Source organism: Dasypus novemcinctus, chromosome 5 (genome assembly GCF_030445035.2).
Source record: "Dasypus novemcinctus isolate mDasNov1 chromosome 5, mDasNov1.1.hap2, whole genome shotgun sequence".
In the NCBI taxonomy this organism is placed as follows: Eukaryota; Metazoa; Chordata; class Mammalia; order Cingulata; family Dasypodidae; genus Dasypus; species Dasypus novemcinctus.
In genome coordinates this window covers 114611824-114627227 of record NC_080677.1, presented here as the reverse complement: position 1 = coordinate 114627227, position 15404 = coordinate 114611824, and the positions used below count along the sequence as shown (strand labels likewise).

At 36.0% G+C, this 15404-nt stretch overlaps 1 protein-coding gene across 5 annotated transcripts in view; it reads left to right on the top strand.

Moving 5' to 3' along the window:
• Window positions 1–14756, top strand: part of CNOT4 (CCR4-NOT transcription complex subunit 4) — a 133825-nt gene extending 119069 nt beyond the window's left edge. For 3 of the 5 annotated variants that reach the window (XM_004470446.5, XM_004470447.5, XM_058297418.1), the window contains exons 11-12: window positions 12484–12696; window positions 13368–14756. In XM_004470446.5, the coding sequence (XP_004470503.2) occupies window positions 12484–12696; window positions 13368–13669 (515 nt within the window). In that variant the 3' untranslated portion in view covers window positions 13670–14756. The remainder of the gene's footprint in view (window positions 1–12483; window positions 12697–13367) is intronic. The other 2 variants (XM_004470448.5, XM_004470449.5) reach the window with 1 other exon arrangement.
• Window positions 14757–15404: the final 648 nt, after the last annotated feature.

The following is a 15404-nucleotide window of genomic DNA, read 5'->3' as shown; positions in this document are numbered from 1 at the left end:
ATGGGCCAGCTTACCACATGGGTCAAGAGCCCTGGGGATCAAAACCTGGACCCTCCATATGGTAGGTGGACGTCTATCAGTTGAGTCACATCTACTTCCCTCTAGCTCTTTTAAAATTCACTTACCACTTACCATGTGGTTAAAATTCAAAGCTTTTTTTAAAAAGTGTGATTTTTAATAAAATTAAGAATTAATTTTTTGCTAAAGCATTACTTTTAATTTAGTATAAAGCTGAATTTATATAGGAAATTGTGGAATAAGAATTGTAGTTTCTGATTTATATTTGAGAATGTATTCCTCTGATCTTCCTTTCTTTCCTGCCTTCCTTCCTACACAGTAAGACTCAATACTGACTGAGAATTGATTCTGCCAAGACTATCTAGCAGCCTTTGTTCGAGATAGAATTATAATAAATTACAGCAATGATGAACACTCAAATGTATATTTAAAATTCTTTCTAAACTAGGGCCCCTTCATGGTCTGGTGGTGAGCGCATAGGCCTCTAAATTCATCAGGTCTTTTGAAATGCTGTCTTCCACAAAAATCTCACCTTTAGTAGATATAGAAAGGATGCCTTCTTATTAGGAGTAATTATTTCTAAATTGAGACAACACTAGAAAAGTAGAATTTAAAAAATTTTTATTTTCCCTGGTATGTGAATAAATAATGAGGAAAAAAGTAGAACAGTCTTACTTTTTAGTCATACATTACGCATAGCTAAAATAGTTAATTTTCAGAATATGCATGTTTGTTTTGAAAACATTTGTTTTTAAAGAATCTTAAAACCTTAATTTCTTGGCGTGGGTAACTAGAACAATGAAAAAGAACTTAGGAAGATATGTGCTTGGTCTGTGGATTGTAAATGTTCATCACCATGGCTGCACCTTTATCTCTTTCATTTAGTTTCAGTGTAAAATGATGTTACTTCATTTCCTGAAATAACCTTTTTTCCTGAAATTGAAGAAATAAAGTAAGTGTTTTAATGCCTAAAAAGATAGTTTTTAAAAAATGAAATTCATATCTGAGTTACAACAAATTTGTCAAGTAAAATCCTTTTTCAGAAAAATGGGTAATTACAGTCTTCTCATTTGAGCTTTATGTGACTTTGATTTTATTTTTAAAGCTATTGGGTATTTCTGCTAAAACTACTTTTTTCCCCTTTATTTATGTATTTATTTTTTTGAGGTACCAGGTGCAGGGATTGAACCTAGAACTTCACAGGTGGAAAACCAACACTCAACCACTGAGCCACATTGGCTCCCCTGAGTTGCCTTTTTCAATTGTTTGCTTTTTTTTTTTTAAGGAGGCACCAGGAACTGAACCTGGACCTCCCACATGGGAAGCAGGTACTGTACTGCTTGAGCCACATCCACTCCCCTATGTGACTTTGGTTTAAATCCTTAAGATAATTCCGTGCATCAAGTTAGGAGCCATATTGCCAAAAACAGATGAGATTGACCAACCTTAATTATTGAAATAAAAGTGGGTTGTATAATCAACTGCAGTAAACAACTTGGATTTGGTGTTTTAAATAACATTTAGAAAATTTGGTAATCTCTTTATTTGGAAAATTATGAACATCAGTATTCTTTGGAATTTCATAAAGGGATTTGCTGCATATGCAGCATAATACTTTGGTGTGAATGCAATCCTGAAAAGAAACATCTACCCCCATTAAAATATTTTATTGGCAGTGAGCAAGTAAAAGTTATCACTGACTGTTTGGGACAGCCAGCCTCCAGAGATCTAAAGAAATAAAAAAACAGCAGAACAGCATGGATTTTAGGAGACTGCTGGAGAATGTTACAGCACCAAGCTCCAGAGAAAATAGTATAGAGTAGACATTCAGTAAATGTTTGTTGAATGAAAACTGATGGTTGAGAAAGTGATACTCTTAATTGCTTCTGGAGGCCTACAAAATGTGGATCTGCTTTTTGTTGCAGCTGGACTTTTGGAAGCATTTGATTGGATTCATTTGCACATGAGTTATAATTTACCTCTTGGTTCTATTGTGGCATTCAACAGTAAGGTTCTCGCTCCTGCCCGTCCCGCCCCCCTTCCTTTTCTCTTCTCCCCTTTACTTCTAAGTCAGTTCTTGACTTTTCCTTATTTTCCCAGTTCCCCCCACATTTTTAATTTTACCTAACACTTTTTTTTTACCATCCCATTCCTCATTTATGTTATTCACAAATCTCTATATTAAAATATCAATAAGTATCTCCCCTAAACAAACACACATATGCCATGTAGAAGTCCTCTGGAATACCTGCTTTTTCAGAACTCTTTATGTGTGCTGCTGAGCTGTTCTGGGAATTTTTCTCAGTAGGAGGTTTTTTGGGCAACTTGTAACTATCAAAAACAAATGTTTCTCTTGGGTAAACCAAAATCTTATCTTTTGCCCATTTGTCCCTCTTGAGTATAATTTGTCAGATATATGAAGGCAATTATCAATTGTCTAGTGGTAGATCAAACATCCCAATTTCTTCCAACCATTCTATATTTAACATGATTTCAAGTTCTCTCTAGTCTATTTCTCCATGTATTTTGATTTGACAATACCATTCTTAAATTCACACTTGAATATGATAATCTAGATATGATCAGATAATTGTAGGACATAGTAGACCTTTTTCGTTAAAACTTTTTTTATTACTAATATTTGTATATTCTTTTAAAGTTTACAGAGCCTTTTTATAAAAGTATCCTGAGGGGTAGGTATTATCTCCATTTTATAAGTAAGGAAACTAATCCTCATGATGGTATTTGTGATTTGCCCAAGGTCATACTGTTGATAATTTAGACATTGCACATCTGTTAACATATTCTCAGTGTTACCATTTTAGAAATTCCATACCCAGTTGTCCTATCAAATATTATGAGCCTATTAAGTAAAACAACTAGACCTTTTCCAACCATATTACTACTGGTTGATTAGATCTCATCAATCCTGCATTTTCCTAATGTATTTTTAAAAATCTGAATGTATACCTGTTAAATTTTATATGTTTGGATTTTGTGTAGAGTGTGCTTTATTTGTATATCATCTTATAAGTTCATTTTTTAAAAGACTGTATAATTATAAAGTATAGATAAATGTTATTACTGATGTTAATATTTATGTTGTTAAGAATAGACTTTACAATCTTATCCCAAAGAGTACCATCAGAGAACTTAATAGAACTGCTGAATTCAAGATATAATATACTTTTGCATTCTAAGACGTCTATTCATAGAATGCATTCTTTTTTTAATGCATTTTGGCTTTCATTGATCTCTTTTCCATCCTTTTGATGGGCCTGATGTGTTAGTGGCATGGGGATGGAAACTAGCTGCAAAGTCTGTAAGTTTGGGCAGGCAGCAGAAGAGGAGAGAAAGTAGACCAAGGGATGATAGGGGGAGGACGTTCCAGTGGAAAACAGTTGTCAGGAGAAGTTGCACCTCTTACTACTTGTTCAATTTCAAGGTTAATGAAGTTTGATTTCCTGTATATTTCACATTGGAAAAGTACTAAGGTCTTAACTAAAACACTACCTATTATTTCCTGTGCAAAATATCCCCAAATGCAAGTGGATAGAGCAGTAGCTGAGAAACCTATCATATTCATTTCTAAAGAAATCACCAAGCCCCTAATCTGTTCCAGAATTTTCCCAAAAACTTTTGGGCGCTGCCATTTCCTGTTTGTTGCACTTAGCAATTGTTTTGTGATCACATCTTTAATACTCTGGGATATAATTTGCTTTATTCCTAGCTATTTAAACTCATTTAAATTGATTAGATATACTCTTTTAATGTCTTTGTGTGTCTCAACCTTTCCGATTTGAGGGTTGTATTCTTTATAAAGAATGTGGAAGGAAGCAAAATGAAGATGGAATTACTTACATATCTTTGCCTTCTCCCTCACTTTCTTGACATGTGTGGTGGCCTTTCCTAACCGTTGTTTTCCTTATTCCAAACATAACTTTTTCTTGCCTTCAGCATTTTTTTTTTACAATCCTCAGAGCACTGTGGACTTCTGATTTTAATTCTCAACGATTAGGATACTCTTACATACAGGTAGGTTATACACCTTCATCCATCTTTTCTAAACTTTGTTTTCAAAACTAATCCCATCAGATTCTCCCTGTGCAACAACTGGTTTCTTTAGATTTCTCCCATTTTCTTTTCCTTACTGAATTATTTATTGTATAATCAGAATGTCATGTTTTAGCATCTTTTGTGGCCTGTGAATGTAGATGCCTTAGAGCCATAGTATTACCCTCACCTATCCTTCTTCTGAACTTTTTAAAAAATTCTTTTTAATATGGAAGTAAATTTTCAGGGTTGTTCATTTAGGAAACATGGAGTACCTACTGAGGTTCAGGTACTGTTCACTGTATACAGAAACTGTTACATCAGGGCCCTTTTTCTAGAGGAGCTTACAGTCTAGTAGAAAAAAAATTGACATGTAAACAAATGATTGCAGTACCTGTAGTAATTGCAAAAAACTAAGCCAGGATACCTATTATCCCAGAATACAAGTTTAGTTCCCATTTCTTGCTTCTGTAAATCCTGGCACATACTCCTAGGGTTTCTACTTTCACAAGAACCAACCAGTTCTTTGTTGGTCAGAATTAAGTCCAGACTTAAGACTTCCTGCTTGTTTCTTCTACCTTGGAAAAGAGATGATCAAAAAGGGAAATTATCAGTGCTGTTTTTTCTTCACTTGAATGCTTTTCTCTTAACTTCTAATCTCAAATTTTGCAGATTACTTAAATTGGATTTTCTGCTCCTCACGTTCAGCTTTGTTGCTTGTATATTCTGGTTCAGGTTCCATCTGATTCAGTCTGATACTTCTAAGAATGTATATATCCTTTTGCATTAAATTTTAAATTTACATTTTGCTCATTCTATATATAGTTTTATACATAGACATCTTTTCATAAGTGTTTTTCCCTGGTTTTTTTTTTTTTCTTACTATCTGCTTCTAGTGGCCACTCTTTTCTGAGCCTTCATAAAACAGTAATCTAAGTCTTTTCCTTGTTCTCATTAGATAATCTGATTCCCCTCCCAAACAGATTTTTATAGTTCCTTATAGGAGCATTCTAGAAGAGAAAAGTGCACATTGTGCGGAATACATCTATTTACCTTTTGAAATGTTCCTACTATATTGTATGAGTTCCCAGCTTTTGGTGCCCTCTATTCTGTGTGGAATGCCCTTTACTTCTTTTGTGTCAGCTTTACTGCCTCTGTTACTTTTCTAGTCACCATTTATCCTACATGCAGGATGGCAGCATTATTCACTTCCCTGCCATAGGGCTTTTTTCATGCTAGAATAGCACTTATCACATATTGCATGCACTTAAACATCTTTGCCCTCCCCTTTTTAGCCCACAAGTCCTGCCAAGAGAAGGACTGCTTTGGTGGCAAGAACAAATGCTTTGGAATCAGACTGGGTTTGCTTATTGACACTTTTTTTAAACTACATAGCCTTAGGAAAATACTTTAAAGTAGTAGAGTTCACTCAACTTCCTCATTTGTAAAATGAAGCTTCTGGCTACCTCATTGATTGTTGTACTAAAGTAATGAAATTCATAAAGTGCATAGTGAGTAATGAATAGTGTCTAGAGTAGAAAAATGGGTAGAATAGATCTTGTAGACAGTTCACTATCTTGTACACTGAGTGTCTGTATTATAGCTATCTAAAAATCATTCCTTATTTAAACAATTTAAATGCATTGAACTTAAAAAATGATATTTGCTTGTGTTTTGGCATCTGAAACACTATTAAAAACATATCTTTGTTGTTCATTTCCTTTAGGTTACATGCAGAGAAGTCATTTGGACCCCAAAGCTTAACTTACTATAGCTTCCAGAAAGATTTGCATCCTTTTGGACAGAAACATTTGTTCATAGCATTATGCAAATAAAAGTTAAACAGGTTTTGTGTTTAGAGTGACTTTCTAGTTCCTCTTAAGTCAGACCTTTGAGTCAAGAGATATTTGCAGCATCTAAAGTTTCTCAGATAATGAACTGCATGCTGAGGAACATACAAAATATCCCCTTCTGGACCTTTCAGTGGGGTAGTGAGAGATAAGATAGGAATACATATGATAAACAGTAACTACAATAGATAACACCAAACAGCATACAGTTTGTTGCCAAATTAGTGTGGTTCAGGCCATAAGTACTGTCATCTAGAATGATCTCAGTGGAAGAGAAAAGACAAGACTTGGAAGATTGAGTACTGTTTGGTAGAAGAGATAGGGAAGTATTCTAGACAGAATGGCAGGAAGTCAAGACAATATCCAGAAAGCACAAACCATATTTTTAGGTCATTTTTATTTCCTTCTACTTGTGGGAATAAAATTTGATGATTTTGCTGTTGATTTATTCAAGTTTTCCTGTTTTGTACAGAACTCTTTCATTTGAGTTCTTAAATTTTTTATTTAGTCTAAACTCCACTTTCAGCTTTATTAAACACGGAAGATTTTTCTGTGCCCCAGTAAATCTGCTCTGTGGTACCTATCTTACTTTAGACATAATCCTAGAAATTTGAGTGTAAACTCTATTTGTTTAAGTAGAATAACATTTTCCATAACTATCTGGTTTTATGATGTTTGTCTGGAAGAGTTTATTCACAAAAGTCATTTTTCTTGGCATATTTTAGTAAATTGAAATGCTTTTTGTGGCTGTCCTAAAATATTGCACATCTTTATTATAATGGCACTCTTTTAAATTCAAATATGAGAAATTTCATCTTCTCTTTAAAGTTTGGTTTAACATATAGGACAAGCATAATTTGAGATACTTAAAGATATGTTTTGAAGATTTGAGCAACTTCAGTCTTTCTTAAAATCATATGCTAATAATTAGAGTTGGACTTCATCCCAAAACTAATGGGGAGGGGAGTATGGGGAAGGTGCAATAGTTGGGCACTCTGTGTCCATCTAAAAATGCATGAAGATTTAAAAGTAGCCCTCTGAAACTGACATAGGAGTAAACATAATGGGAACTAAGTTTTAGATGCGCAGCCACTTATACTAAGAAAGATTTGTTTAAGGAGGTAACCTAACCACCAGAACCTCTCATTTTGAATTAAAAGGACAACAGTGAAGGGAAAATAGAAACTTTCTAGAAAAACAAGACCAGGCTGCAGATTGAGGCTGCTGGGAGTAATTATTAGGTAAGGGTTAAAAACTGAAGAGCAGGATAAACTCTTTTCAGGATGTTTTTATGATTGGGATTCTCAACAGCTGCTCCTCAGTTGGGCTGTCTGTCCACTATCAGAGAGCAATTTCACCTGAAATATGAGGTCTCTGGCCCCAGTCAAGAATGGAGTAAATTGAGGATGAGGGCTGAAAGTGTGAGCCAGCTGACTCTACCCAAACATGAAAACTAGAGAAATGGGTAGATTTGTGAATTTAGTTGTATCAAGCTGGTTTAATAAGGCCCATGTTTTTATTGTTTAATGAAGAAACCTTGAGGAAGGGGTACCAAAGGAAGGTAGAAGCTAGAATTCCAAAATGAGACAAAATTCTGATTTGGTGGCACGAAGTATATTAAAGGAAACAAATACTTGAAATAGCCTTTTGCTTTAGGGTTGCTCTTAAGTGTGTTTTATCCCACCATGTTGTCCTTGTACATAGATGTTTAATGTTTTCAGTCTTAGCAGCAGGTTGTATTTTTCAAGTGACATCTCACATGGTACCCTGATGTGTATAGAAGAAATCAAGATGGGAAGGATGGGTTGTCTTAGTGCCCCTCAGTTTCTACCCTGGTGACTCGGGAGACAATTTTATAGTTTGTGAAACCAGTTTGAAAATAATTACTTCATGCGAAGATTATATGCAAAACGGAGTAACTCATTGACTTGTTACTTAGGACAACTTAGTGTAAGAAGCAAGTTTGCCCACATTTTGATATTTATACTTTTGCATTTCATAGTGATTAACACACGGTAGTTAATTTGAAGAATGAAAAAGAAACTCACTGGTGGCTGTGATGCTGTGTGCTCTTGCCTGGCCCATTCATCTGTTTCTGCTTTATGATTTTCTATGAAAGGTCTGCTGTCCGAACACAGCTTAATTCTATCTTGTAATAAAGCCATTGCTTATAAAATAGGCTTTTTAAAAAAATGCATATTTATTTATTTCTCCCCACCGCCTTGTTGTTTGCACTTGCTCTGTGCTCTGTCTTTAAAAGGCACCGGGAACTGAACCTGGAACCTCTGATGTGGGATGGAGGCACCTAATCGCTTGAGCCACCTCCATTCCTTGCTTTGTTCTATGTCTCATTATGTTTTTTCTTCTTCTCTCTCTTGTTGCATCATCTTGCCGCATCATCTTGCCGCACCTGCCCATCACATCTGCTTGCTGTATTGCTTGTTTCTTTTAGGAGACACCAGGAACCTCTGGTCCCTGCTTTGTTGTATCTCTCATTATGTTTTTCTTCCTGTGTCTCTTGTTGCGTCATCTTGTTGTGTCAGCTTGCTGGGCCTGCCCATCATGCCAGCTCACTGTCTTCTTTAGGAGGTACTGGGAACTGAACCATGGACCTCCCATGTGGTAGGCAGGAGCTCACTTGTCTGAACCACATCTGCTTCCCTGGGCCTTTCTCTGTACTTTGTAAATGTTCTAGTCCAGTGTTTTGTAGAAATAGCAAAGATAGTTTCAATCTCTTGAGGTTTTCAGGTTTAAGGGGTCTACATTCTGAATTGTTCACCTACCAGCATATTCTCACATGCGTTCCTCACTTACCTCTCTTTTTACTAAACTTTTGTAACACTTATTAATCATTTAAACCCTGTGACATTTCCTCTATTGCTTTTTTAGATTATAATTGTTGAGCTTTTCACGTACTTGTATTGTCTCACCATCTACACAATAAGCTCTTTGAGAACAGGGGTGATGGTGTAAGTGCTTTAGTGCTCTTTGCACACTATAGGCACATATGCAATTTTTACTGTTGTTTTTTCCCCCTGAAAACTAGATTAATCAGTTTGTGATCAACTTTTGTTATGGTCTAAGTACTATACCAGGCTAACAGTAAGATGGCAGAACTTTAACCATAATTTCTTCTTTAATAAAATATTTTCTGAGCCAGGTAAAGTATAATGATACTTACACAAGGGAATATGAGAGTATGGTATGTGTTATCTTGAAAGTACTTTAAATTTTAAGTCTGAGTTTACACTGCAAAATAAAATTACCATAAATAACTTGACCCCCCCACCCACAAATTGTTTAGGACTGAAAACAGTGTTTTGCCGTATATACTTATATATTATACAACAAAATAATTAAAATTAGTTTTTCTAGCATCATAAAATACTTAAACACTTAAATAAAATTAGTATTTGAGACTGATTACACAGTTCCTCTGTGAGAATGATGGGTTTTATCCCTAAGTTCCTAAACGGAAACTGTTGTGCACAGGGCCAGATCTCGGTAATAAGAAATCCCCTGCCTTCACTTTTTGGAATATTATCTATTCAGTATTGACCACTAGAGAAACATTTGTTGGTAGACATTTATCTAATAATAGATGGGCTTCAAATTGTTTTCTATTTCTTTTTTTTTGCTTATGAGAGAGTAATATATACACTAGTCCTGCTTTTAAAAAGTAGGATTGTACGTGCCCAAGGTACAGTCCAGCTACAAATATCAGTCCAATGTTTTCTCCATTAGATTATTCACTTGTATATTCTGAATTGCACCCTAGTGTAACATTCTATATAAAGGAAAATGACGTTGCCCCAAGTTGAGTCCAATGGTCTGAGGTCTGATGCTATTTGAAAGGAAAATATATATTTGAGCAGGGTTATTTAGAATTCTAGAATTGTAGAAACAACAGAATTGACTTCCTTTGTATCAGTGGTTCTAAACTAGGGGTGATTTTTTCCCCTGAATACATTCAACAATGTCTAGGGACATTTTTGGTTGTCACAAATGGGGCAGTGGTGCTATGGCCTCTAGTACGTAGAGGCCAGGAATGCTGCTAAACGTCCAGCAGTGCACAGGACAGTCCCCCACAGTAAAGAATTATTCAGGCCAAAATGTTAATAGTGCCAAGGTTGATTAACCCTGCTATTTGTATTTCGAAGAATGGAATTAAACCAAAAGCCCTCTGAACCCAAACAAATTGTACCTAGACAAGCTATTTTGATGGGGGTTAGGTTTTAACTGTTTTCCTTTCTCTTGCCCTTTCTTTGTGCCAGCGCTTGGCGTAGCAGTAGTGGAGAATATGGTGAAGAAAGCTTCTTTTTCTCTAAGCTACTTGAAATAGTCCTATTCTAAGAACTTAAGATGTCAATCCATCTCCCTGTAACACTTTGCAGTTTAGCTATAAACCACTCACCCATGAAATCAGGCCCGTAAGATGCCCAAGCACATGATTTTTTGTGTGAGTATGCAAGATTGTAAGAGGTATAAACTAGCTCATTTCTTTCCTGAGGTAGCTTATACTCATAGTATACCTGGCAGGTTCTGAGTTTCTTACTGTTTCTCTATTGTGCCATATGTGAATTTGTTGGCTAATATATATTCTTGCTTAATTTCATTAATCTACAATCACTGGAACAAATGTCTCTTGCCCTTATTATAATACTGTTTTCCAAATAAATTTTATATAAATGCAAGTGTTACTCTGTTTGTGCAAAATTAAGGGTTCCTTAAAGTGCTCATTGCATATAAGGCAAAAGTAAGGAGAAAAATAGTCTGAGTGAGTTATGGGCTATTTTCTATTTTCTTTTTTTACATTCAGTGGACAAGGAGGCTCAAATAATTTGCATAAACTTAACTGATTTTGCCCAACTAGTTCAACAGTGTTAATGTTACAGAGGATACCCGAGCATCTTCCTGAAAGTTTTCCCATAGATGTAAGTCATCTTTTTGTTTGGGAAGATATTTCCCTCCAAGAAAGCATTCCCTGATTAGAGTTGAATTTCTGGCTAATTAAAAACCATCTGAAGTTATTAGTTTGACAATTTGCTTTAAAGGTGATAGTGCCATGGCCACCAAATATTCCTGCAATCAAGGGTATTCTAGGACTTTATCAGTGTGATCTTGTTAATACTTCCTGCAGTTAGGGAGCCAGGGGAAAACTGGTGATTTTGTTGTTGATTGGATCCCCCACCTTCACCCCACTCCTGGCTACAAAGTCCAGTTTATTCCTTCAGCTAAAATATTTCTCCATCATGGTAATCCTAACCAATGGATGAGCTCTAATGCTTTGAGGCTCTTTTTTGCCTTCTTTCAATCATGACTCTCATGGGTCTCTCTGAGTTTTCTCTTAAATATTTGACCCACTCAAACATCAGTTAATATTCGGTATAGCGTAGAGCAAGAGAGAGCACAGAATTATTTTTTAAAAAGAAAAAAACTCTGATAAGACCTCTGTTCAGGTTCTCACTATAAAGTTCTATGTCTTAACATTCGAATCTATTCCTTTGTCTCTTAAATATAGAATAGTCCTCCTGCTCTGCCTGCCTGGCAGGATTGTTGAAGATCAAATGAAAATAATAATTGACTCAGAGTGCCTTTAAATTGTACACAAAATCAAATGTAAAGTAGTATGCAAATATAGGAAGAGTAAGATTTAGTAAATTGCATTGATTGTTTCAATAAAGCAATTATTATAGGTAGCTGTTAAGCTTTTACTCTTTTTTTCTGACCAATTAGTTATAATATGTAGATTCTGGATGGTAGTAAATCAAGTTTGTCTAGTTACAATTTACAAAAAAAAGTCTTTTTATGTTGATAGTGTCTTAACCATGTTTGACACTATTCAAAAATAGACCTAAGAGAGCTTTGGGGCTCCAGGATTCATGTTTTCAGTGATTGGTAGTCCTGTAGAGTAGGTAGACAGTGTTGAAGATATTCCATCTAAAAGGTCTTTTAGCACCTTCCTCCATAGCCTTTGTCACTAAAGAAGAAAATAATTATTTTCAAATTCAAAAGCCTATTCAGTACTGCCTCTGAAATACATTACCAGTAAAATCAGGAAGAACTTATTTTTCTTTTTCCATTGACTTATGTTTATTCTTCATAAAATGACTTTTCTTCGATTTAAAGGGCTTGGAAATTAGCTCTGTTGAACTTTACAAGCTTACCTTTTCATACAGTGTAAATCAGCTTAGCTGGACTAAATGCCTGACATACGAAAACCTCGTAATGTAGCTAGAACTAAATTGTGCTCCAGAGAATTGAATCTTTAAACTGGATTATTGATTTACAAACACATAATGGTGAAGGAGGCCGTAAGAATGACAAAAATCTCCCTCTCCTGATCTTTGAGTGAGTTTTTTCTTATTTATTTAGAGGGGCCCTGAGCTCGCAAGTGGAATCCTAACCAAGTTTATCTTGCTAGGATAACCCATTTTAAGTGCTCAATAAAGAAAGAATAATTCTTCTCCCGCTTACCCACTAAAGAACAACATATGTTTCTAACGCCAGCTTTTTATTTTTTTTTTTTTATCTTTCATTTTTTTGTTGGTAAATCTCCCAGACAACAGCAGTTCTGTAGAGAGTTTAAATATGAAGGAATGGCAGGACGGGCTAAGGGCACTTCTACCCAACATTAACATCAACTTTGGTGGACTGCCCAATTCTTCTTCCCCCTCCAACGCCAACCACAGTGTATCAGCGTCCAACACTGCCACCACCGACAGCCTGAGTTGGGACAGCCCTGGCAGCTGGACAGACCCAGCCATCATCACAGGTAACTTTCACTCCTTCAGCTCCACTGATTGCCATCATTTGGTTTTTAGCACAGAGTAAGCAAAAACAAAGGTCTCTTCAACATAAATTTCTTTTCACAAAGCCACAAGTGTGGAATGGCTTGTTTCATTCTTAGGAGTCATGCAGTCTTGGTTAACTCTGCTTGCCTGGTTGTGTAATAAATCATTTGGTGCCTAAGTTGCTTCTTTTGGTCTAGGTAGGTGTTAATACCTGGCAGCATGTGTGTATTTTATAGGTCTTAAAGTGCAAAAGGATCTGATTTATCCTCCTTAAAAGGAACATACTCCACTTTTAAAAATATAAATAAAGCTCTCTATTATAAGGCTATCTTGTTTATGTATTTTTTTTTTTAGAGGAGAAGCACAATTGGGACATATACAATTCTTGGGAATCATTTTTATAGCTTTGCCTCTGACAGTGGGAGACTAGTTGAAAAAGAAGGCATGGGTTGTGCAAATCTTGGTCATTTGAGTAGAAGATAAAAGGAATATAGGGTTAAAAAGGTCTTATTTGGTAGAAGTTTAAAGGTGTAATTTCTTCTCTGTTGCTTTTAGATAAACCAATTACATTTTTTTAAATTTGTTAGACTAACGTCTTACTCTTTCTGCACAAACTCACCTTTTTCCCTCTTGTTTTCTTTTCTCTCCTTAGGTATTCCAGCATCTTCAGGAAACAGTTTAGACTCTCTTCAAGATGACAATCCTCCACACTGGCTAAAATCCCTTCAGGCCCTCACAGAGATGGACGGCCCCAGTGCTGCTCCATCACAAACGCATCACAGCACCCCCTTCAGCACACAGATCCCACTGCACAGAGCCAGTTGGAATCCCTACCCTCCTCCTTCAAATCCTTCCAGCTTCCACTCCCCACCCCCAGGCTTTCAGACAGCCTTCAGACCCCCCAGCAAAACCCCCACAGATTTACTACAGAGTTCAACACTGGACCGCCATTAGGGAAAGAGGAGAAACCAGTAGAAAATGCAGGATTTATCCCACCCTGTTTTCTCCCTCTCAGCCCACCACCCACAGCTCCCTTCTCATCTCTTAAGTTCTGAAGAATCCAGTTCCTGATCAATTTTTTTCTCCCTGCCCCCAGATGCGATGCAATGCGATCACAGGGTCATTACCATCGTTTTTTTTAATTGTAAAAGTTTCTGTTGATCCAGCATTTGAGTGACACTGTTGAATGTTTCCTAAAATGCCAAGGAGGGGAAAAACAAAGAAATCAAAGGGCAGTCTCGATACTTAGAAAATTACTGTTTGTCTGTTGTGCATAATAATGACATAATCTGCTTAGCAGAGATTGGAGATTAATCTATAGGAAAGGTCAAATAAATGCATTATCAACTGCAGAAGTTTGAAAACCAGGTTAATTTAACTGAGATTGCTAAATGCATGGGGGGAAGCAGTGGTCCTGGTATCCATCTTGTATTCAGCTTATCACTATTGCAGGGAAAATGCTTTTAATTTTATTTAATTTTTAATTCTTTTGGCAAATTGTTGGAGAGAACTTGATTGTGACATTAAGCAAAAGAATATATTGGAAGTTGATGGAAAGACAAATTGATCTGTAGTAGTAACTGGCCAATTGCTAAAGAGTTTATAAGGAGGGGGAAAGTGATTTTTTTTTAAAGGAGAAAAATAATTTGGCACTAAAGTAAATTCAGGTGTTTTACGGAGAAGAAGTATTCACGGATTTAATACCTATACATAATATAAGAGCTGATAAACAAGTAATTTCTCCAGTCTTCTCTGTCAGAATCTTTTTTTTCTTTTACATTAAATTCACCTGTTTAGGGCACTCTGAGATAGCACTGCTCTGGGGCCATCTGATCACCATCAGGAGCAAATCTCTGACCTCCTTGCCTGCAGCTTTTACTTAACCCCTGTAGTTTCTGGACGTTTGTGCAGTATTGAAAAGACAGGAGAAAAGAAAACAGAAACCTGGTTATAACCTGAAGCTAAAACTAAAAACAAGGAAATGTACCTCTTTCTTCAGAATTAAAACTAAAATCTTAAATAAAACAAAACTTGATGATGATCCTTGGGCTTTGTTTTTTTTCTGTTTTCATTCCTTTTTAGCATTAGTGTGAGTTTGAAACATTTTGTAATAGGTAGACTTCAGATGTTTCCATTTGATATTATATCTTCAACAAGTAGGGGTGGTTTAGAAAAAGAAATTAGGGGGAAAAAATCATTTTATTGTCACTGCTGTCTCCACAGATAAGTCCATCTTGTCCTTAAGCATTCCCCTTTCATTAGTTTTCAATAGTAGGTACCTCTTTGTGATATTATATCATGGAGAACAAACTTTGCCAACTGAGAAGCTTCATGTGCCCTAAAGGAATGAGTTACTTATGTTCTGAGATGTTAGTTCTCTTGGGGAGACCTAGCAGTGGTAGCCGCCAATATGCCATACAAGTAGAATCACCTCATGTAACTGCTATGATGGGAAAGAGATCGGAAAATACATAGACAACTCACAGATAACATCTTTTATAACCAATTATTCTAGAGAGTGCCTAATGATAGATTGCAAAACCACTGTTCAAAAAAGGATAGGGGGTAGAAATTAAACATTCCCTGCCAGAATTCTAGAAATCTGTATGGTTTGTGTATCTTGCTTTTGAACTACGTTGGGAAATCAAAAGCTGGAATTGATTTATTTCCAGCCATGTCCATTAAGAAA